Source organism: Ruditapes philippinarum, unplaced genomic scaffold (genome assembly GCF_026571515.1).
Source record: "Ruditapes philippinarum isolate M1 unplaced genomic scaffold, ASM2657151v2 ctg1349_1_1_1_1, whole genome shotgun sequence".
Classification (NCBI taxonomy): Eukaryota; Metazoa; Mollusca; class Bivalvia; order Venerida; family Veneridae; genus Ruditapes; species Ruditapes philippinarum.
This window is the reverse complement of record NW_026852031.1, coordinates 505,302-529,679: the sequence shown is the minus strand read 5'-3', so window position 1 is coordinate 529,679 and position 24,378 is coordinate 505,302. Positions and strand designations below refer to the sequence as shown.

At 31.4% G+C, this 24,378-nt stretch overlaps 1 protein-coding gene across 1 annotated transcript; it reads left to right on the top strand.

Moving 5' to 3' along the window:
* The first annotated feature begins 126 nt into the window (after positions 1-126).
* Positions 127-18,419, top strand: LOC132747285 (lysosomal-trafficking regulator-like). The gene is made up of 7 exons (XM_060736617.1): positions 127-184; positions 508-629; positions 1,690-1,832; positions 10,357-10,454; positions 11,820-11,973; positions 12,490-12,555; positions 14,864-18,419. Exons 1-7 carry the CDS (start codon positions 127-129, stop codon positions 14,988-14,990), a joined length of 768 nt encoding a protein of 255 aa, XP_060592600.1. The 3' UTR covers positions 14,991-18,419.
* The last annotated feature ends 5,959 nt before the right edge of the window (positions 18,420-24,378 follow it).

Sequence of the window (24,378 nt, the reverse complement as noted above, 5' to 3'; positions counted from 1 at the left end):
TAATGATACAGAACAACTTATTTATAGCTTACATATTTCAACTGAACGCTCACCCCTGGTGTTTGTCTGGGGCTGCCATATTTTAACCTGGGGGTCAACAGATTGGACTGTGTTCGGCATAATCAGATGGGACAAATAAACCCTCCCCTCTTACTTTTAATCAAAATTAAACAGTCTGATGATGGTAAAGGGGAGGAGAACACTAAATGACTGATATTGACATGAAAATGATGTGATTTTTACATATCGGTAAAAATTTTGTAGAATAGAAGGTTGGTCTTATAAACAACTTAAGGACATTATGATTAATCTTGATAACAGTGAAGTAGATTTCGTTTTTGGACATGTTAAAAAATAAGTAAGTAAATATAATAAGGTAAATAGTTCATAGTGCTTAAACAAATGGTTGTATATTTAAATAAGCTAAATTGAATAAATGTGAAATTTGAAAAGTTTTTTGATCCTTCACGGTTTTAACAATGATATTTTGTTTTTTGACACTTTGAGGATTATTTTTTTTTTGTAATCAGATAACATGCTGTGCATCAGTACCAGATCTAAGACATTTATTCTTTGGTGGATCATCAGGGGTGATAACTATATACAACACAAAACACAATCCAGCCAAGGTAAGATAACTATATACAACACAAAACGTAATCCAGCCAAGGTAAGATATCTATATACAACACAAAACCACAATCCAGCCAAGGAATAAAAGATAAACTATATACAAAACAATAAATAATCCAGCACAAGGTAAGATAACTATATACAACACAAAACATAATCCAGCCAAGGTGAATGATTAAACTATTATACAACACAAAAACACAATCCAGCCAAGGTAAGATCACTGTATACAACACAAAACCACAATCCAGCCAATAAGATTCCTATATACAACGCAAAACCATAATTCCAGCCAAGTTGACAGAGTATAAAAAGGAATCTACACCGGCCATGCCGTACAGACGGAAGTATCTAGAGCGTGGGAGGTTAACTGTTTACAATGGTTACGAGGACTCTGCCGGAGGTTTCCGCCAAAACAGTTTGTACCCGAGAGACTAAGGGGGATATTTCTCAGTCTGTACCAACAGCCGCGTGTTTGATTCTTGTTTTCTTGGCATATTTACGTGTTCAAATTATTTTTCGGAACAGGAAAATTTGATGAAAACTTGAGAATATTTCTTCATGTGACAGCAATTTAGTTTTGTATTATGAAGTAGCGTATAAAATACCAATTTCATTGCATAACATGAAAAATGACGTCCATCCTAAAAGAGGAACGCATTTTCATGCAATAAAAGGCGCGCATCAATGACTTCATTTTGTTAAAACACGCGACTTGATCTTACATGAGGGTACGTAAGACAAAGAGTTTTGCTTAGCGCACCGGTTATGTTAAACGTAGATAAATCCTAGTCTTGATATGCAAAGGGGGAAAACTATCACAACATATGTTTGACAACAATTTCAAATAGGGAAAGGTCTTAAGACTATGATACATCTGCTGAATACAATTAATAATGTGTGATAAAGTAAGATAACTCCACACAACACAACACATCCTGTGTTTTGAAATTCATGTCAGTCAGTTGTATTGTTTTGTACTATATTTATGTTATCTACTGACTGTTAATGATTTGCTGTATAAGATTTTATTGTATCAATTATTATATATTACAGGAGAGTGAGCTTCAGGTATTTGGTCACAAACGTTGCCTGTATGGTCATAAACGATCTATCAACTGTCTAGTGGTGTGTAAACCATACAGTATTATGGTCAGTGCTAGCCAAGATGCTACATGTATTATCTGGGATCTAAATAGGTATTGTACATAAATATCAATCTTAGTCACAGATGAGCTTTAGATTTATCATATCTTAGTTACAGATGACCTTTAGATGTATCATTTCTTAGTTACAGATGACCTTTAGATGTATCATTTCTTAGTTACAGATGACCTTTAGATGTATCATTTCTTAGTTACAGATGAACAAAATATGTATTATGTGATGAACTGAACGATAAATGTATTATATAATGGCTTGTTGCAAGAGATGCCCTACATAAAAAGACCAAGTTTACAATATCGAGGGGTGAAAGCGAAAGAAGTCTAAGTGCATATCTGTAAATTTTTCAGGAGAGGCAAAAACTGTCGTTTTTTTTCAGGTATATAATAGTAATTATCATTTGTGTACCCTGAATGAAAATCAGTTATTATTGTACATTAAAATAAATTACTTGAAAAAAAACTGGAAGAAAAAGATTATATTGTAAAATGTACTTAGACTTTTTTCGCACTCAAACATATTGTCAAGAATATCCACAAACTCTGGTAAATGCGAAAAAGTCTAAGTGACTGAAAATAGGAATAAAACACCTTATTTAAACCAGAAATGGTTTAATACAGAATACGTTTGATCATACTTACTATTGTCTGAATATAGAATAGGAAAGAAATAATTATAAATTTCAAAAAAAAAATCACTTGGACCTGTTTTCGATTAAATGGTCATTTAAAATTGCCTTATAAGTAAGTTGGACATTTGAACCTATATTAAACCAGATACATTTCATTCTTAAAGGAAAAGGAATATTGAAGTTTATATAATTCTAGAACTAATTTAGGTTTCTACATATATCATCACAATTAAGAGAACTGCCATTTAGTTTCTAAAATAAAATGGCATGTTTTTGTCTATTGTGATTATAAACAGAAAAGATTTAGTTGATTACCATATAGATCATCACCAAAACAGATCTGGAAGGAATTGATGTTCTTCAATTCTAATGTTTAACGCAAAATGAAAAATGGTCAATCTAAAATACAATGTAATAATGCTTAATTGTTAACGCATATGTATGTGCAATGTTTAAAGTGAATATGTTAAATAAAAACTATTGAAGGCAGTTTACAAGGCAGTTTACCATAAAATGGATTTTCAGATTAAGCACTCGCACTGGCAAGAGACTAAGTAATTAAGACTAGTAATCAAAAAGTCTTTAATTGATATATGTACAGGAAATACAACCCACTTGTTGCCAAAAAAAAAAAAAACTGTTTCAATTCTGCACCAAGTTCACCACAAAGTGCCATTTCTCTATAATTTGAAACAAAACGACTTTCAAAATCAGCAAAGGATGTTAGATTATTTTTTGGCAAGACTAAAAGAAAATCATGTTTATATTTATGCAAGCATTTTTGTACAGGGGTATAATATTGTCCACAACAAATTACGATTTACAGAAAAGTCTGAAATTTGATTGATGAACTTAATTATTTGACAGATTCATAAATTATATAAATTTAAACAAGAAATTGTTGTCTTGCAATTTTTAAGATGACATGACAGATATCAAACTGAAGCTTGAGATTGTCAAATCTCATCTCAACAATATGTAAATATTGAGACTGGTTATAACCTGTAAAATGATCCTGATTAATTTGGAATTATATAATCGATCCAAAGTCAAAAGTAGTAAAAAAGATTGGTAATAGTAGTCGTGCTTGTATTAATGGTGCGTATTGATGGAAGTGGCAATACGCAATGTGAGTTGTGGTAATGATTATATAGTCTCACACATTCAATCACTGTCACTTCTACAGTATCAACAACTTCAAGTCACTGCCTATAGGTATCAGCACAGCTGAACAATTCCACAAGTCCAACTCACAGATCACTGTCACTGCTGCAGTATCAACAGTTAACAATTCCACAAGTCCAACTCTACAATCACTGTCACTTCTACAGTATCAACAGCTAATATTCTACAAGTCCAACTCTACAATCACTGTCACTGCTTCAGTATCAACAGGTAATAACAATTCCACAACGTCCAAACTCTACAATCACTGTCACTGCTACAGTTATCAACAGTTAAATAACAATTCACAAGTACCACTCTACAATCGACTGTCACTGCTACAAGTATCACAGTTAAATAACAATTCTCACAAGTCCAACTCTAACAATCACTGTCACTGTACAGTATCAAACAGTTTATAACAATTCTCACAAGTCCAACTCTACAATCCAGTGGTCACTGCTACACGTATCCACAGTTAATATACAATGTCCCACAAGTCTAACTCTACAATCACTGTCATCTGCTACAATGTATCAATGCAGTTAATAACAATTCCTACAAGTCCAACTCTAGCAATCAGCTGGTCACTGCTACAGTATCAACAAGCAGTTATATACAAATTCCACCAAGTTCCAACTCTACAATCAGTGTCACTGCTACACTGTATCACCAGTTAATAAAATTCCACAAGTCCAACTCTAGCAATCACTGTCACTGCTACAGTATCAACATGCCAACAATTCTATCAACTCTACAATCACTGTCAACTGCTACATGTATCACAGTTAATAATCAATCCACAAGTCCAACTCTACAATCACTGTCACTGGCTACAGTATAACAGTTAATAAACAATTCCACAAGTCCAACTCTACAATCAGTCATCACTGCTACAGTATCACCAGTTAATAACAATTCCACAAGTCCAACTCTACAATCACTGTCACTGCTACAGTATCAACATGCAACAATTCTACAAGTCCAACTCTACAATCACTGTCACTGCTACAGTATCAACAGTTAATAACAATTCCACAAGTCAACTCTACACTCACTGTCACTGCTACAGTATCAACAGTTAATAACAATTCAACAAGTCCAACTCTACAATCACTGTCACTGCTACAGTATCAACATGCAACAATTCTACAAGTCCAACTCTACAATCACTGTCACTGCTACAGTATCAACAGTTAATAACAATTCCACAGTCCAACTCTACAATCACTGTCACTGCTACAGTATCAACAGTTAATAACAATTCCACAAGTCCAACTCTACAATCAGTGTCACTGCTACAGTATCACCAGTTAATAACAATTCCACAAGTCCAACTCTACAATCACTGTCACTGCTACAGTATCAACATGCAACAATTCTACAAGTCCAACTCTACAATCACTGTCACTGCTACAGTATCAACAGTTAATAACAATTCCACAAGTCCAACTCTACAATCACTGTCACTGCTACAGTATCAACAGTTAATAACAATTCCACAAGTCCAACTCTACAATCACTGTCACTGCTACAGTATCAACAGTTAATAACAATTCCACAAGTCCAACTCTACAATCACTGTTACTGCTGCAGTATCAACAGCTAAAGTCCAACTCTACAATCACTGTCACTGCTACAGTATCAACATGCAACAATTCCACAAGTCCAAATCTACAATCACTGTCACTGCTACAGTATCAACAGCTAACTATTCCACAAGTCTTGCTCTACAATCACTGTCACTGCTACAGTATCAACAGCTAACAATTCCATAAGTCAAATCTACAATCACTGTCACTGCTACAGTATCAACAGCTAACAATTCCACAAGTTTAACTCTACAATCACTGTCACTGCTACAGTATCAACATGCAACAATTCCACAAGTCCAACACTACAATCACTGTCACTGCTACAGTATCAACAGCTAACAATTCCACAAGTCTAATTCTACAATCACTGTCACTGCTACAGTATTTACAGCTAACAATTCCACAAGTCTAATTCTACAATCACTGTCACTGCTACAGTATTTACAGCTAACAATTCCACAAGTCTAATTCTACAATCACTGTCACTGCTACATGTATTTTACAGCTAACAATTCCACAAGTCTAATTCTACAATCACTGTCACTGCTACAGTATCAACATGCAACAATTCCACAAGTCTAACTCTACAATCACTGTCACTGCTACAGTATCAACAGCTAACAATTCCACAAGTCTAACTCTACAATCACTGTCACTGCTACAGTATCAACATGCAACAATGCCACAAGTCTAACTCTACAATCACTGTCACTGCTACAGTATCAACAGCTAACAATTCCATAAGTCCAAATCTACAACCACTGTCAGTCTGCTACAGTATCAACATGCAATAATTCCACAAGTTCAACTCTACAATCACTGTCACTGCTCCAATATCAACGCAAGTCTAACACTACTATTATTAACACTTCTAGGGTACCCCCTAGTCAATTGGTTAAGATAGCCAGCTTCAAAACACTTCTCCCTCACTACTGTGGGTTCAAATTACATAAGGAACTTTGTATTCTTTCATTTGAAAAAATGTATCCAGCTAGGATGGTGGTTCTACTTGGGTGCCTCAAATAGGGCATGATGGTCTTCCTTTACCATTTTATGCTGGAAAGTTGCCATGTAACCTTTACAGTGTTTATGTGACAAACAAGCAATCCAAACTATCAATGCTGAAGTGTTCACAGCTAACATTTCCACTAGTCTCTCAATACTATCAATATAACTGCTACAGTATCAACAGCAAACTACACTGAAATGTTACTTCTTTGATTACAACTTTTAATACTTTTACATTTTGTATCGACAGTATCACTGCTTTACAACCACTAAAATAGCAATAATTGACGCACCTCAATCACTATTGCTGACTACGGTATCTTCAGGCTTTATGAGTCAAACCACATAGCGTTCTCCTTTACTTAGCTACAGTAATTTTTCAGTTTACTATCACATAGTACTAGTATAACTGAAGATTCTGTAGCAAATGATAGTGAAAGTGACTACTAAGACTGGCTATTTTACCCATGCCTGAAAATTCATCTAGCATGGGGGTGCCAGATGAGTCACATGGTATACAAGTGGCATTCTTAGGATGATACACAACATCAAAAGTTCCAACTTTAATTATTTTTATTATTATTAAGATGTAACCTGAAGAAAGTAGTGATAAATGCCCGAAAATAATTTGTTAAAAAGTAGAAAAATGTAAACAAAAGTAGTATTTTGAATTCCATACAAATTCACTGTAAACTGCAGGGACCTATTGTCAAAAACGAACAGATGAAACATATGGTTCGGCCTGAGATGTTTGGATCTTATAATGTACATCAAAATTAAAATGCGTTTGAGAAATAAAAATAAAAAGCATTTCTGAGGCAAAATGGGCCCCTTTATGTTGATTAATAAAAATAAGCCAACTTTTTTTAAAAACATAGAAATTTTCAAAATCACTTTATCATTTGGCAGTTACTATTTTCTTCTTCTGAATGCAACAAAAAAAGGTTTGCTTATTTGTACATCATACATAACAAGAGCACCGCTAGGCAGGAGCATTATATGCCGAAAGTGTTTTTTTTTTAGGATCGCGAGTGAAGCAATTTGTAAAGACATTGGGAAAAAATAAAGTATTCCACTTCAAATAGAATCTCCTTTGAAGTTTAAATATTGTGGGCCTAATAGATCATCAAGTTATGCTCTTGAACTGTTTTCAGTTTGAAAGTAAAGTGACTTTGGACCTTGTGACCCAAAATCAAAGGGTCTTTCTACCCAATATGGACAATCATCCTATGAAGTTTGAACACTGTGGGCCAAATTGAACTTAAGTTTTGCTCCTGTAACTGTTTTCAGTTTTAAGGTAATAGTGACTCCAAAATAAATAATAATACCCAATATTATGAAGTTTGAACACTGTGGGACAAATGGAACTTCAGTTATGCTCCGGAAACTGTTTTCAGTCTTAAGGTAATAGTGACCTTGACCTTTGACCTTGTGACCAAAATTAATAGGGGTCTTCTACCCAGTATGGACAATCATTCTATGAAGTTTGAATATTGTGGGCCAAATGGAACTTAAGTTATGCTCCGAATACCAAATTGCTAAACGGATGGACGGGTTGAAATTCTTTCGGGCATATCAAAATGTGTAAGATGAACATTATGAAGTTGACTAAGACTGCTTTCCTTTTACAATTAACTGATTGTTAAAAGCAAATCTGCAGTAATTCATAATATGTGCTGATAACAATGTAAGGATGTGCCTAAGAAGGCTAAGATGCTATAGTACATGCATTACTTATGTGTTATTCGCGACAAATTGTGCCATATCTAGATTAGCTACATGAGATAAATTAAAGGATGCTTCTATTTGATTATAAATGTGTATTTTGGGTACCAATCTATGTTCAGGATCATGAACTATGCACTGTATTTATAAAAGTAAAACAATGATAATCATGATCATTGTCACTGATACATACTTTGCCTTTTAAATATGAGGTAATTAACAATTTTTTCTAGTATGATCGCTTATCAGTCTCTCAATTTGTATTTTGTCACAAACCCAAAATGTTCAATTATATGTGTATTATAAACAAAAACATCCTTCCTCTAACCCAAATCTGATAACATTTTGTTCTTGCATTGCTGCTGTTTACTATGTTAAACCCCAGTCATACTAGAGCTTACAATTACTTGCGACTATCGGCCATGTGTAAAACCGACGATCATCGGTGATTGTCTGCAACCAAGTCCTCTTTGAACAGATAAATTTACTTCTGCAATTATAGTACGACCAATCATCATTGACAATCGCACGACAGGTCATCAGCAAACGTACGATGGTCTCAAGATTGCCTGGGATTACTTACGACTACCCGTGACCTGTCATGTGATCACCTACAACTTGTTGTACGACCATCACACGATTACTAAAGACTACTCAAGATTATCAGTGACTTAGTGGCAATTTGTAAAGACTGTCGTAAGATTGTCTCACTTTCGAGCGACAATCATGCGACAGCCTAAGACTTTATAAGATCACTAGCAACCTGTTTGATGGCAGAGAGGTTTTTGTGCAAGCTCAAAAACCTCTCTATGAATGAAATTGGTTGTGGGACGACCATCGTAAGAGTTTTAAAGATTGTCTGCGACCAGTGGTCACTGGTGATTGTGAACTGGTCTTTACTGGTCGAAAACTCTAATGTGACTGGGGCTTTACTTGCATTAATTTATACCAATCTGTCCCTTATTAACGTTACGGATCTGACGGGCAATAACAGGAGGTCACCTTCTCATGAATCTTTAAACTGCCAATCATCGGTAAGCTTTCACAATTTTGAAAGTGTTGCAGTTTCTAATTTTAATCGCTGGAAAACCAATACAGAGTAGGTAATTTTGATGATTTCTAGAACAGGCAAGGTGTTGTCCATATAGCCGGCAGGTAAACTGGCAAAACATAATCTTGCCCAGTAAAAATTGAGTCAGTTATTTCCATTTATTTGTTTCAAATTACTTCAATCATTTTTTTTTTCGAACAAAAATGAACAATTTCTTTTTTTTGAACAAAAATGAACAATTTGTTTTACTTCCATTTTAAGCAATTAAACTGTATAGACAGAGATACTTTGTCTAATGCCTATCTGTAAAGGATGGTTTGATAACATGGCTTGAAATAACTTTTCCATGAAATGAAGGTGAAACAAATAAAGTGGCAATCAGATCTACATGCAAGAAATAACTTAAGTAGTTCTGAACTTTTTAGGTACATGCAGTTACAGTGAATTTGTTTGGGAGTCAAAATACTACTTTGTTTACATTTTTCTACTTTTATAAGCTTGACTGTTCGATATGGTTTGAATAATATATCAAATTATTTGAGACAGATCCACCTTATACATTTTAAAATACTGCTTAAATCGACTTTAGAATAACTTAAAATGTCACATTATGAAGGGTAACATTCTCTTCCAAAAGTAATGAACATTGACTTTATAACATGAAATAACACTTATATCATTCATGTTTTTAATATTTTTGTCAATAGGCAAACATTTTTTCACTTAGACTTTTTTCGCATTCAATTACTAGAGTATACACAATTTCAGCACTTAATACGAAAAAAGTCCAAGTGAAAAAAATACATGAAAATATGCAAAAATGATATTATCTTATTATCAGTACTACTTTTATCAACAGTAATCATTATAAAACATACTTTAAAACTGAAAATGAAATACTGCTTATATTTTTTGTCACTTAGACCATCACATTTTTTTTTTAAATAATTGCGAAAAAAGTCTAAGTGACAATGTCCACTTAGACCTTTTTCGCATTGACTGTTTTTCATATTTCACTTAGTCTTTTTTCGTATTTTTTAAATATATATAAAAATTAATGTGTTGTGTTCAAGATTTTTTCACAGAAGATGTATATACAGATTTTAAACACATTTATATAAAAAAGTGATTTTCTGAAAAAATGTCACTTAGACCTTTTTCGCTTTCACCCCTCGATATACCATTACTGGTCATTGTAGACAGACTGTGTATTCCTGCATTTGTACATTTATATTTTGTTTCAGCTAAAAACAGTAAATAGCGTGAAAAGCAAATGACAAATTATGGTAATACCATATGCTTTTTAATGGTAATAATTTTTTGTTTCATTAATTACTCATTGATGCCAATTTCAAATTTTACATACATGTACTTTGTTTTTCCAGACTGTCATATGTTCGCAGCATCAAAGGTCATAGGTCAGGGGTTCAAGTTCTGGCAGTAAGTGACACACTAGGAGATATAGCAAGTGCTTGCCAATATGGTAAGAACATTTTGATACAGCAACTGTTTGGTATAAATATAACCTTCAGTATAAGAATGTTTGTTTAGAAAAGTCATCAATAATTTGGCATGTAAAATTGTTATATCCTTTTTGACGGCCATAGCGTAATAAAACGTACCGAAAAATCGACTTCTCAAAAGCCGGGCGCTATAGTCATAAGAAGGCTATAAAGTAATAAACCGGTATAAAATGTTGGCTTCCTGAAAGTCACTACTGTTTTGTTGTAGGAAGGCCACCAAAATTTAGTTTTAAGTGACTTAATTCTTAAAGTTTACCTTTCATTTATTTCATTCTGTTAAATGTTGTTCAAGTAAAAACACCAAATATGTTAATTGTATAGTGCCCTTTATTGACAGATATAGTAAATGTTTAGATATACAGTACATTTTTTAATTAATGTGTTTATCAAATCGATATCAAAATTAATTGAAGAAAATCTTCTAAATGGTATAGTATTTTAAAATGCATTTATTGATACATCAAACGGAGTTTCTGTAAGCAGTTCTCTTATTTGAAACAAAAATGAGTTGAACTTACAAAATTCACGTTGAAAAGCATAATATCAATCACCCTTCCTGAGAAAAATTGATTTTCATTGATTTTCAATAATTAAGTTTTAAAAAGTTGTGGACGTTTTACTCAGTAGGGTATTCTAATGGGCTATATCGATAAATAACGTATAATTTACCGTTTTAAAACGTTCAGAACTTGTTTTAAAAAACAAGGATTGTGAGTCTGTTTATTGCAGTTGAATGTAATATTAACAGTGTTATATGGTATGGCTTTGTTGTGTATCGTATGCAGTTGAACAGCTATAGCGTAATATTTTGATTTTTCATAAACACATTAAAAAACCAGAATGTAGGAAAACAAGGTTTTTATGGGTTTGCATGACACAAAATTCAAGTTTTACGCTGGTTTATGCTACGGTTTCTAGAAAGATATATTTTTGATACGTTTTACTACGCTATGGAGGTCAGGTCGTAAAATAAGACTGGCTTTCAGAAATGTAAAAATTTGATACATTTTCTTACGCTTTGGGCGGATGGCTGTCGAAAGGATATTTGCTATATTTGCATAATTAGATTATTAACTGGCCATTGTATATTGTTTTTTGCAATTACACTCTTGTTAGAGGTGTCAGAGGAAGTGAATTTTATTTGCAAAATTTCAAATACCAGAAAGACATTTTCTTATATCTGCATTTGCTTGTAATCATTTCTTGATGTGTGGGTTTAGTTTTGAAATTTTCTGCATAGATTTCAATAGTAGTTGATGAGAGTTTAATAAAGATAGTGTGTATTAAAGTAATTGTTTTATTTCGGACAATTTTGTTATATACAGGAATGGGAAGTCAGCTATATATACATACTGTGAATGGTGAATACGTTGCCAAGGTAATGTGTGAAGAAACCATCAATTGTTTAACATATTCTACTGCAGCAGAGGGTGTGTCTATCAATGTAATAGCTGGAGGTTTGAGTTCAGGTGTTGTCAGGTGAATTATTTTATTCTACATTAATATGAAATGTTATCTTATTAACTTATGTCACAGACAGGGATTCTATGTACATGCAGCTGTAAAACATTGTATATAAAATATCTGCTGTGCTTGTGCAGATTGATTTTAAAATTGATCAAATAAGTAATAAAGTAGATGTATCGCCATATATTATTAATTATAAAGATTTTTGACAGGTTATACAACCCTATATAAACAGTTGTTTGGAAATATCAGTTTTAAGAAATAATTATAACGCATTTATAATACAACAAGCATCTTTTTTAGAGAAAAAAAAGTGAGATTTCTTCCTAAAATTACAGCAGCTGTGTATATAAATCTGTATAATTGTCACGATTATCCAATGAAAAGTGACATTACAAATGTGCAGTATTATAAACATAATTTTTCTAATTCTATTCTAACATGTTTGTATATATTTTGTGAATTGTTATTTAATCTATGCTTCGTGCACCTAGCTCTACTATACATGTATATTTTACAATATTCTAGAATGTGGAGTAGCTGGGATCTTAACCCTGTCAGAAATCTGGAACATGGCTCATCTCCTGTTATAAGGTAAGACAATACAAATCCATATTTACAAGGTTATTCTAGGTGTAAGGAGTCTAAACTAATCATACAAATGAGGGAAAGTTTCTGAATTTGTAAATAAAATATGAAACATAATGTAGTTGTGATCACTTCCTATCTTAACACTTCTTTTAACAATATTTCCTCCTGGACTTCTGAGTCTACATCACAAGTGCTTCATAAGACTGTTCACTGGATGATCAAAATAATAAAAGAATTCCTTGCAAAACCTTCAATGCCATCCCAAACAAAAGGAAAATGTTCATGAAATATTTTTGTCAGAATAACAGAAATTGTTATTGGATGAGCCTCTGGATAATTGACATTACGCCGCCTGTCAATCAAGCTGGCAGGGGTTTTACAGATAAGCCAATCGGCGATCGTTATCAGTTTCACACTAAGATGTCTTAGAAGTCCGCCATTTTCCTTAGACAAGCTTTTTGTATAAGACAATGGTGGAGCAGTATTTATAATGAAATTATTTTGATTTTTTGTCAATTAAAATCTATTAAAACGGGTTATCTAAGTTACAAAATATCCTGACATAGTGATAGATGGAGTCAGTTAGTTCATTTTACAAAAACAAAAATATCAATAACTTTCTATATATGAAGATAATAAGTTATATAGCAGGTACGAAAGTTAAAACTGGCTATACCACATTGCATTAAACAAGGAAAAAGTTTAAACAAATACTCTTTTCCTTCCTTCCTTCATTACAATTATGTAAATTCATAATCACATAATATATTATAAGGTCTCAGAATATCCAAATGATATGACATTTTTTGCTCGTTCTTAACATAGTGTCTATAAAATGCTGCAGTAGAAAGAAATACTTGCAAATAAAATGAGAGAATTTGTAATAAATATTTTAGGTGAAATTATCCTATCTAAATATTTCTATTAAAGCTATATGAATTAAGATTTAATAATAAAATACATCTGCTTCAATAACATCATATCTGATCACGGTTTTAATTAAAGACGGTTTTAATTTAAAGCCGAGGTCTGGTATATGCGAAACTTATTTTGAAGTGAATAATATTGTGTTTTATCACGAAAATATCTAATGTACAAATAAACATATAATCTTATATCATACAACAAAGTTACGCAAGGGCAATTTTCTCATTTAATTTTGACAATTTATGCACAAATGCATTACATATAAGTGATTTTGCATATAAAACCCCAAAAACATTTGTACATGTTACTGTTTCATTGATATAATTTTACTTTTATATGTTCCGCTTCATCAATTTTAACCATCTTTGAATTTGTAAACTAAAATTATATTTTGTCAGTAACATCTTCCTAGAAGTCAGCGAGAAATATAACAAAATCTTTTCCAAACGTTTTATTCATCATTAATGCGTGAATGCAGTTATTTGTTACTTTTTTTGAATACCATAATACATTGAACTATCCAATAAAAGCATTACAGTTTTATATATACCAAATTATATAAGGTTAATTCATTAGTCACTTAAAGTGTATTATGCTATATCTTTGATGTGCTATGATTGGAAATTTTTTGTTTATATTATGATCAGAATAAATACAAAATACCTAGAAAAGAAGGAAAATTGCATACCTATTTACTGACATTGAATGAAACATGCTCTATATAATCAATAAACCAAGTGAAAATAGAAGGGGAATATTTTCTCCAGGAATGTTATATTCTAATTTACCTACAATAAACATGTGTGTTTATTAAAAGAATCATTATATGTTACAACTTTTTCGAAAAATCACCATACTGTTATGAAAACAAGGTAATTTTGCTATTTTTAAATATTTACAAAATTTTTCATCAGATATAGCTTTATACACTTTAAGTGGCATGACAGTTTCGCGTAAATGTCGGCACCGTCTTTTGTCTAAGGTTCTGAATGACCGGGTCACGTGAATCAGTGGGCGGAGCAATCTCTTCTCTGGCGTAATGTCAATTTTGTTGTGTTGCCCTTAATCTATATAGAGAAAACATAGCAAATCTTCTTATAAACATTTTAGAGTAGTTATAAAGATCCATCAACATTATAACTGTAGGTCATTGACCAAGATACTTAAATCGTGTATTCTTTTAATTTCCTTTCTGAACTAAGACAATTCCTACATGGTCTTTGTTTTACTATTGAACTCTATGGAGTGTACTGTTTGTCTGAAAGTTCTTGTTTGTGGTCTATTTTAGTGCACAATATTCATTTACTCCCTTTATGACATTAACAGTGTTGCCATGGCTTAAAACCCAGCTGAAAATAAATCAATTTTGTCATATATATTTCAGTTTGACGTTCACAAAGGATTCTCAGAAGTTGTATGTGTCAAGTAGTGATGGTCGTGTGAGATTGTGGGACTACATTGGGCAGCCAAAACTAAAATCTAACAGATTGTTCAAACCCTACATCTTCTGAAAACCTCAGACATCCATTATACAAAACGAAACAGATTATATAACAGCAAACAATCAACTTTTAAATACTTCAGGACTTTAGCATGTTTTTTCTCTTCATAGATTGCAAATGTTTCAGTACAAGAAATTAGTTGAACAAGACAATAGGATATTTAAAATATAATTTACAGAAATAATAATATACCTGTTCGAGTAAGGGACCTGTGCTTTATGTTTTTAACAGGAAAGATAAAATACATACAGATTATATTCACTTTAGTATGACATAAAATATCTTAATGAATTAAGGAATTATTATTATATAAATGGTGACACTCACTTACTTAGAATAACTCTACCCTAAATGCTGTACAAACAAGGTCCAGTTGGCACTTTGATTTTTTTTTATGTTGGAAAGCTACACACTACACTGCTTCTTACTGGAGATAGGTAAGTTCTTCTCTCAAGTGGCTGCTTGTCTAGAAGGAATGCATAGTGAAGCACCCACCAATCATGACAATCCTGTGTGTTTTAGAATTTAACCAAAATAAATGTATGTTTGCTATACTTGTCTATGTTATAAGAACAAAGTTGTTTTAGCACCCCTTTTAACAAATTGACATTTTTCTGAAGTATATATATATATATATATGCATTCTTAACCTCTGTTTCTTCTGTGATTCACTCAAGTTTAAAATACATTAGAAAAAATTTTACCCAAAAACCCATTTCATTCAAGGATGTGATATGTTCAGATTACCGGGCTTGCTCTGTAGTAGTTTAAATTTTTTGAAGATTGTATACAGTAATGGTAAGGCTTCAGACATGTCAGTATTATGTCTGTTTACTTAATACAGCTCTTATTACAGCTTGTTTTGTAAGCCATTGTATTCTATAAGTATAAATTTTACTGTATTTTCCAGCATCTGAAATTTATAAATAACTGCATATCTTATGAACTACAGTCTACTAAGTGACTCATGTTTAGCAAATATATTTAAAAATGAGCATATCTAGTCATATATTTATTCTGGTCTAAACACAGAAACATTTTTGATGAACTATAAATAAATATGTATAGAAAAGTTTTCTTGTAATAAAGTTTTAAATGTAAAACTAACACTGTAATGTTTTTATGTATTATTTATACCATGAAGTTATTTTCAGTTAATTTTCTGTTAATAAGTCTTCCTTATTTCTTTATGTGTAAATTGCTGTGTTATAAGTATAAGGACAAAGTTTAAATGTTTGTAACTTATATGTAAATATAGTGTTTGTTTTATATAAATAATGCTACTGTCATGATGTTTTTATATCCTTCACAATTGTTGTAGTTGTCTAAACGATCAAAAGATTTGTTTATCAGTTAAAGATATAGCAACAGTACTGGATGTTTGATGTTTTATATATAAACTCTTTGGTTCAAATATTTAGACTGCATTGACTTATTCACTGGTAGAATATAAAGTGTGCATACACATTTCTATAGGGCAGTCTTTTAAATAAGTATATGTATATGTACATTGTTCTTTTATTTTCTTATAGAAATCTTTCTTTTAATAAGAAGTATAGTGATAAAAGGTTATACTTTGTTGTATGAATTTGTACTGACTGAGTTTGAAATTTTATTATAATGATATAAATAGTGCAATAGAGTAAAGTTAGAACAAGCTGTAGGAAGTGTTTTAGAATTGCTTTATTCAAGTGTCCACAATTTGTGCATCTGTAATGTACTTTTTATATGTTTAGATAATTCTTCTAAATGTTCAATTATTTATTATCTACATTATTAAAGAAAAAAAAGAATATTGTCATTGTGAGATATTATATCCATTATTTTCTAATATTATATCATATATAGGCCATATCTTATCTACATCTAAAATGTTCAAATTTCTTTTACTTTTGAGATGGACAATTATAAATAATCACCACATAACAAATATTGTGTTAAGAATTATGAGACATTAGTGAGTAGGGTACATTACTAGATTATAAATATGCAGGTATATACTAATTTATTTACTCATTGTCATCTATATAGCAATGCATCAAGATATATATTAACTTTTTGAAATATACCATTTTTAGAGACTTCATTATGTTTGCCTAGTTTAGGAGGCTACACAATGTTGACCTAGTTTTAGAGATTACACACTGTTGACCTAGTTTTACATGTTACACAATGTTGACCTAGTTTTAGAGGTTACACACTATTGACCTAGTTTTAGATGTTACACAATGTTTACCTAGTTTTAAATTTAGAGATTACACAATGTTGACCTACTTTTAGAGGTTATACAATGTTGACATAGTTTCTGAGGTTATACAATATTGACCTAGTTTTAGAGGTTACACGATGTTGACCTAGTTTTAGAGATTACACAATGTTGACCTACTTTCAGAGGTTACACAATGTTCACCTAGTTTCAGAGGTTATACAATGATTTAACACTTACAATGTTGACTTAGTTTTAGAGCGTGCACAATGTTGACCTAGTTATTATGTTTGTTTACCATATCATTTACCATGTTCTATGCATTTAGTTCTGTATTAATGTACAAAGTTATATTCTCTATGATTTCTCTACCCTTATATAACAAATATACCACCAATGATTGACATTGGGGCCATAACAGTGTGCAATATGTGATTTATTGTATAGGGTAATGTAGTTATAGGATAGCTCCTTAATCAATGTTGATAGTTATTCGGCTTCATGTATTTGCTATCTAATATAAGTGTTACGTGTTCTAGTGGTCATTTATTCATGACATAATGTGTATGTTTATACCAGATTAATGTACTGATTTTAAGACTGTCTTGCAAGTTTCTATACAATGAGATACAAGTTCATGCTGGACTCTAAAGTGTGTGGCTTTTAGATCAAATACATGCTTGTAAATCATAAATTGTAATTAGTTTTATTAGAGATGACCTTTATGTTTGAGTATAAACATTTGCTTGTGATATATTGAAATTATCTAAATAGATTATTTACATTTAACACCAATGCATTATAATGTTATACAGATTGATCTTATGAGTAAACAATAGGGCTATCCTAGTAACACAATGTTGCATGTGATTTGACTATAAGTTTAATAGTCAGTATAATTATATCATTCCATTTACACATTCAAAGTATTATAGTATCCAATATCTTTGTGTATAAATTCAATTTTTGATTTTGATCAAGTATTTGAATTTTTTCACTTGCCAAAAACAGAGTAAAAGAGTGACTGTGATGTAATGGCATTAAGTATGAATTCAGCAAAATGTTGTAGATTAAGCTAAGAATCGTAAAGTATTGGACACTACAATACCTAGACATAACTGTTATAGATTTTTAGAATATTTATAGTAAGGATAAGGTATACTGTTCTTTGTTATCTATTATTATGTTTATATTTGATTGAGTCATCAGTAAAATGTGTACTGATAAAATTATTTACATGTCTTTTGTTGTTTTTCCCCCTAAATCCATGTCAGTGACGGTTTTTCCTGACACTAGTGTCAGCAAAGGATGGTCCGAAATGTGTGTTCGTTAGGGTCTGTGTAAATTTTAGTCGAGGAATACTTTGTAATGAAATCAAAAACTTGTGTTGGTAAAGAAACTTTCATCATTTAGGGTTTGTCCATGGTCTTTTGTTCAAAATCCTGTATAAGTGAGGTGTTGTTCCAAAACCTTTCGGTGTAAAAAAATTATAAAAAGTTTTGAAAATAGACAATGTCATTTAAGATTATTTTTTTTGTAGCATTTAAGGTTTTTCCAAAAACTGAGTAAAGTTTATTGTTATCCGCACCATTGTCGAAAACAAGTTTAAGCTAGGATTTGTGCAACAAAAAAGATTTTGAGTAATCCTGTACCAAAGACTGCAAATAAGTCCAAACCTGACGGCTTTAAAATATCAAGCCGTTTTGGGCGTTCTAAGAATTCCCTTTTCTTTAGTAATTGCTGATATTCTGAGTCACGGAGTGATTTTTATAAAAGACTTATGTCAGTGAATGTCCAATTCTTTACCATTGCAGTATTTCAGAATCTGTTTCAGTTTGGATTTACCTTTAAACCAGCCTTGTTGGGAATCCTCAAAGTTCAAATATCTTATTCAGCGAATATTCAATTACCAGTGTCGATTTCCAAAATATCGTAGCAAAGGGTATTCAAAATTATCATATCGGTTAAGAAGGATTTTGTCCTTCGGGGTCAATGAAGTGTTGAAAATTGAGTACCGATCAAGCCGGTGCTAGGGGGCATGAGGGATGTTGCACTTTTTCATTATCCCTCATATACAGACTCAATAAAACCGAATCTGCAATTTTCATGTACATGTAATTGTGCTGTGATTAATGCTTCCAATGGATCACACATTTTCCAGATATTTATACCAAAGTTGTCAAACAATTTGTTCATGAGAGGTCTATAAAACCTGCAAAAGTCAGGAGTAGACCTAAAATATGTTTTACATCGTGTATATTCTTAAAAAATAAGTCACGAAATCTACACTCAAAAGACATAAATCAGTGAAAGTTTTCTTAAAAAGATGTCGGTAAATTATGTATATGTTCATGAACTTTTAGTAAGAAATGTCCTTCAACTGACCCAACAAGAGTTCATACAAAACTGCCTTAGTAAGGGTTTAACCTTATTCTAAATAAACTTGATTTTATTTATCAATACTCGATTAAATGGGGCTTAAGATAAACACCAAAATGTCCAAAGTTTGTATTTTTGAAAAGAGAAAGCAATCTTATTCTTTTGAATGGTTTATAAATGGTGAGAAATTAGAAATTGTAGATAGTTTTTATTATTTAGGTGTAAATTTTATTTACACTGGGAATATGAAAAGTGCTGTTAAGGTGCTCTCAAAGCATATAATTGCCCCTTGTCATTATTTACTAGTGTAGATCTTGCTTTCACTTTTTGACTCTACTGCAGTATGGTTCTACCTATGTTAGGGGTACGCCTCGGAGATTTGGGGCATTTATGAATTTAAGTAAATAGATAAACTTCATATAAAATTTTGTAAACATATTCTTGGGGTCCGAACACAATCTTCAAATTTAGCAGTTTTATGTGAATTTGATCGTTTCCCTATATCAGTTTTAATGAAAGAGAGAGCATTGAAATACTGGATAAAAATAATGAGTAACCAACACATGCCTATGTATGAAAATTTCAGAGAGCAATGTTATCCCCAGAACGTAAATTCTTGGTCAAATGAAATATATTAAAAATAACTTGATAGACTATGTTTCAGTGATATATAGTCTAATTTTGGTTTTTGTATTTTAAAACAAAGACTACGCGATCAAAATATCAAAATGCAAATGGGTTGTAAAGTAGAAACTTTTAACACTAAACAATTTAAAGTCAATTTCTGTTTTGAAAAATATAGTATTTTACAATGTAAAAAAAGAGAGACTTTATCTAAATTAAAAAATATCAGCACTAATTTTAAGAGGAGATATTGGACTGAAAGACAAAATCGTATATGCTAAACTTTGTTCATCAAAATCCGTTAAATCTGAGTACCATTTTTTATTATGCTGTAATAAATATTATGACATACGACAAAAATATTTTGCAAATAATGTTTGGCATTCAGTCCAAAAGTTCATTTATATATGATGTCATCAAAACGTAGAACTAGTATTGTAAAAAATGCAAAGTTTTTAAGAAAAGCTTATAAATTGTGAAGTTTAACCCTTGAAAATAATGCTGCTTCGTAGGACTTATTTCCTTTGTGAGTTAAAAATTTTGCTTAATGTTTGATATTTGGTGATTATTTATTATGTAAAGATTAAATGTATAGTTATTTGTGCATCTTTTATGTATACTGTATGTCTTGAACATATGTATAAGTATGTGTAAATGGTCAAAGGCATTTATTATGCCGATTTGCCAATAATTGAAATGAAATGAAAATTTTCTAAATAAATATTAATTTGTATATACACGGTTAATGTTTCAAGTTGTTGTTATACAAAAAGTCAGAACTTGGTTATTCTGTAAGATATATAATATATTTTAGAAAGAATTGTATTCAGACAGGGGAAAAGTACAAGTTTATATATTAACCTTGTCCAGTGTTTGTTACAGTTTCAATATTAAAGGCAGGTCATTATTGACCATAGTTCTACTTTTATTGACAAAAATAACTAAGACTTTTAATATGTTAGAATCCAGCTTACACCGGATTTTCTTTAATCTTGTATTGTATTTATACATGACTTTAAAACAAGCATTTCTCTTCAAGTTGTAACCACTTTGCAACTTTGTGAACGATATTTTTTACAAGAACAAAAGTATCACAGAGATTATGTCATGTATATTATGTAATATAAATGGTATGTATATGTATTTATCATTCGTATTGATTGGTCGTTTAATTGTCTTTTTTTAATCTTCATTTTCTCTTTCTTATACATATCAATTATGATTTAATTTCGTGCATACTTGTACGTTTAAGATTTCATGTTTTTATTTCTATTTTATTACAGTTGATGATTTTCTCTGGCCCCAAGCAGCAAGACACGGACATAAGTAGAGGGAATACCATAATATTATATTATTAGTGTTAAAGAAGGAACGCTGTAGTTAACACACTATCAGTGTGATGATCAATTAGGAAAATAAACTTTAAGTGGTACAATCAGGAAAGACTTTAAGCAGCTGTTGAGGACGATGGATATATACGGTGTAGATCCGAACAACATGAGTTATGTTTTTTCGTTTGAGAAAACGTAACTCTAGGAGCTCTTCTTTGGAATTTCAACAACTATGGCAGATTTCCTTCATATTCCAGCCTATATATATATTTCATTATTCGGCGGTCAGTCTTACTATGGAAGAACAGGCAAGGTTCGGAGCTTCGACTTACCTGCTATGATGGAATGATTGCCTAGCTCTTGTTCAGTAATATTAGCGAACTATAAAGAACAGTAACCGAACTGGTTTTGGTCACTCTCCGATATCACGCGGTTTGAATATTCTATTGTATACAACTCTATGCTCGCCCAGGCTAAGATACTCTATCGTCGGCGCCATGTTGTATCTGTGCAACAAGTAGTGGTTTAGAGATGACATTTTCAATTGTTCTGCGAGGAAACAACCGCTGATATTTCTACACTGGTATCATCATATAACAGTTCTCATATATACATGGTCAAGTTATAATGACCAGATTGCCAATGGGAGATATTTCGTAGTTACAAACTACACGGTACATTCGTTCATGTACAGCTATTATGCTTTACGTGCGATGAAAGTTCAGATACCCAGGGGTGTGAGCATGTTTATAACATGTATGCAGTTGGCACAGATGGTACTAGGTATTGCGATTGTATGTTTTTCTTATATTTCACTTGTGTCCGACCGTCCGTGTGTTACACAATATAAAAATATTGTGTATTGTCTGTTAATGTATTTTAGTTATCTTGTTCTATTCGCTCATTTTTTCTACAAGTCATATATTTCTCCAGTAAGTTAAAACAGAAAAGACAATAATCTCATGCTACATCAAGTTGGGGTTATTTTCTCAATCATCTTGATTATATTCATGATTACATGTTTTAATAATTGTCCAAATTAATTTTAAATCATTTAAATTATCAAAAAAATCTCACATTAGTAAAACATTTTATTTAATTTGAACTTTTAAGGACAAGTCAAACATTAATCGTTTATCAGTTGAACGGACAAGGTCAACAAATCCATTGCATAATGTGGGGTAATACCAACGAAACTTAGTCAATATTGTCCTTAAACAAAGTTTAATCTTTTGTTAACCTTGCTCTAAACTTTATAAGTCCATTAATGTTTCATTTTCCTGTAAAACTTCAATTCAAATTTGTGTATATTAAAAGATAGATTAGTGTACGTTTTTGTTACTTTTTATTTAATTTAAATACTAGTATCTATAAGTACATTATTTGTAATAAAAGCAAAGACTGGTTGATTGATTCAATGATGGTTTTGTGTCGAGTATACATAGATGACAGACAAATTAAATATGCTTTAACTTAATGATTATAATGATGTAACTTGATACTAATTATTAGTATCTCATTATTAGAAACAAAATCAAATATTCAATAGAATTTGTTATTCCACGATCAAGGCGATCATAGCTTTTTATTACATGACCTTGTAAGTGTTTAAAAATTGCTGTTCACAGATTTGACCAAAGTTGCACTTAAAGGTCAACATTTGCTATCTCAATTTGACTGACATTGACCACACTTCTCTCACATTTAATCTAATTCATATTGCCGGGGCTATATCGTAAATCATAGCAAAAAACATTAGTTGTAAATAGCCTACTGTACAGGACAAACATAATTAGTACAGTATATATGTTTATTATTTTAATGGCTTGCCTTATTAGGTCTTAATGTATGATTAAAACGCGTACATTTGAAATGAAACAACATAATCAATAATATACATACACTTTACCTTTATTTCTTATACCCTGAATGCAAGCACAATTGATGATCAATAAATTTCAATCGAAATTACAGGCATCCTTCATTGATATTCGTTAAATTAAAAAACAACACTCATTTTACATGGCTAATCAAACAAGTCGCGCATAAAATTTTTTGGCTTTCCGATCTTATGAAGTTCATTATTCAGCACAAGTCCATGATTAGTTTTACCTTAGTGCACTGTAAGTGTTCGTGTTTTATATCTGAAACCGATACGTGCAAGGTTAAATCTATGATAATGTGCATTTTAATCATGAACAAAGAGTTTGTCCGCTTTGCTTTATCAGTTTTTTTCGTTGATAATATCTAGTTCAATTATTGAACTTGTAGACCAACTGTTTGACTAGATAAGATTTGACATCATTACCTCATATCGAAATTAAATTTGAAACAAATGTAGGTAAATCTATTTGAAACATTAAAATATTTACAGGAAAGGCAAGTATCAGTAGCAAATCACACATACAGCGAGCTTTAACACGTGTTTCTTGTTTAATAGCTATGCCACTAAGTTATTATTTTCAAAGTATAGTAGGTTACATTTTGAAAATTTCAAGTTTAGTTAAGTACATTTAACAAGGATGAATATTTTTTTTCGATTTAATCATTATTTTCAAAGAGATGATAATATAATTGGACACATATCATTTATTTCATTGAGAAACAAAATCAACTCGTCTAAATTACTTTAATTTGGTCAGAACAGATAATACATTGTACATTCCTAAAACAAGACTTTTTAATGCTTCACGTATTTGTTGAAACATGATTTTACTGTAGCAATGAAATCGTATGATCTGGGTTTAATCAGTCAAAACCTTGGTCAACTGGGACGCTATGTTTCAACTTAAATTTTAAGATAGCCCTTATAGAAATGCTCTCACAAAGATAACACAGTTTGCAGGACACTGTCATG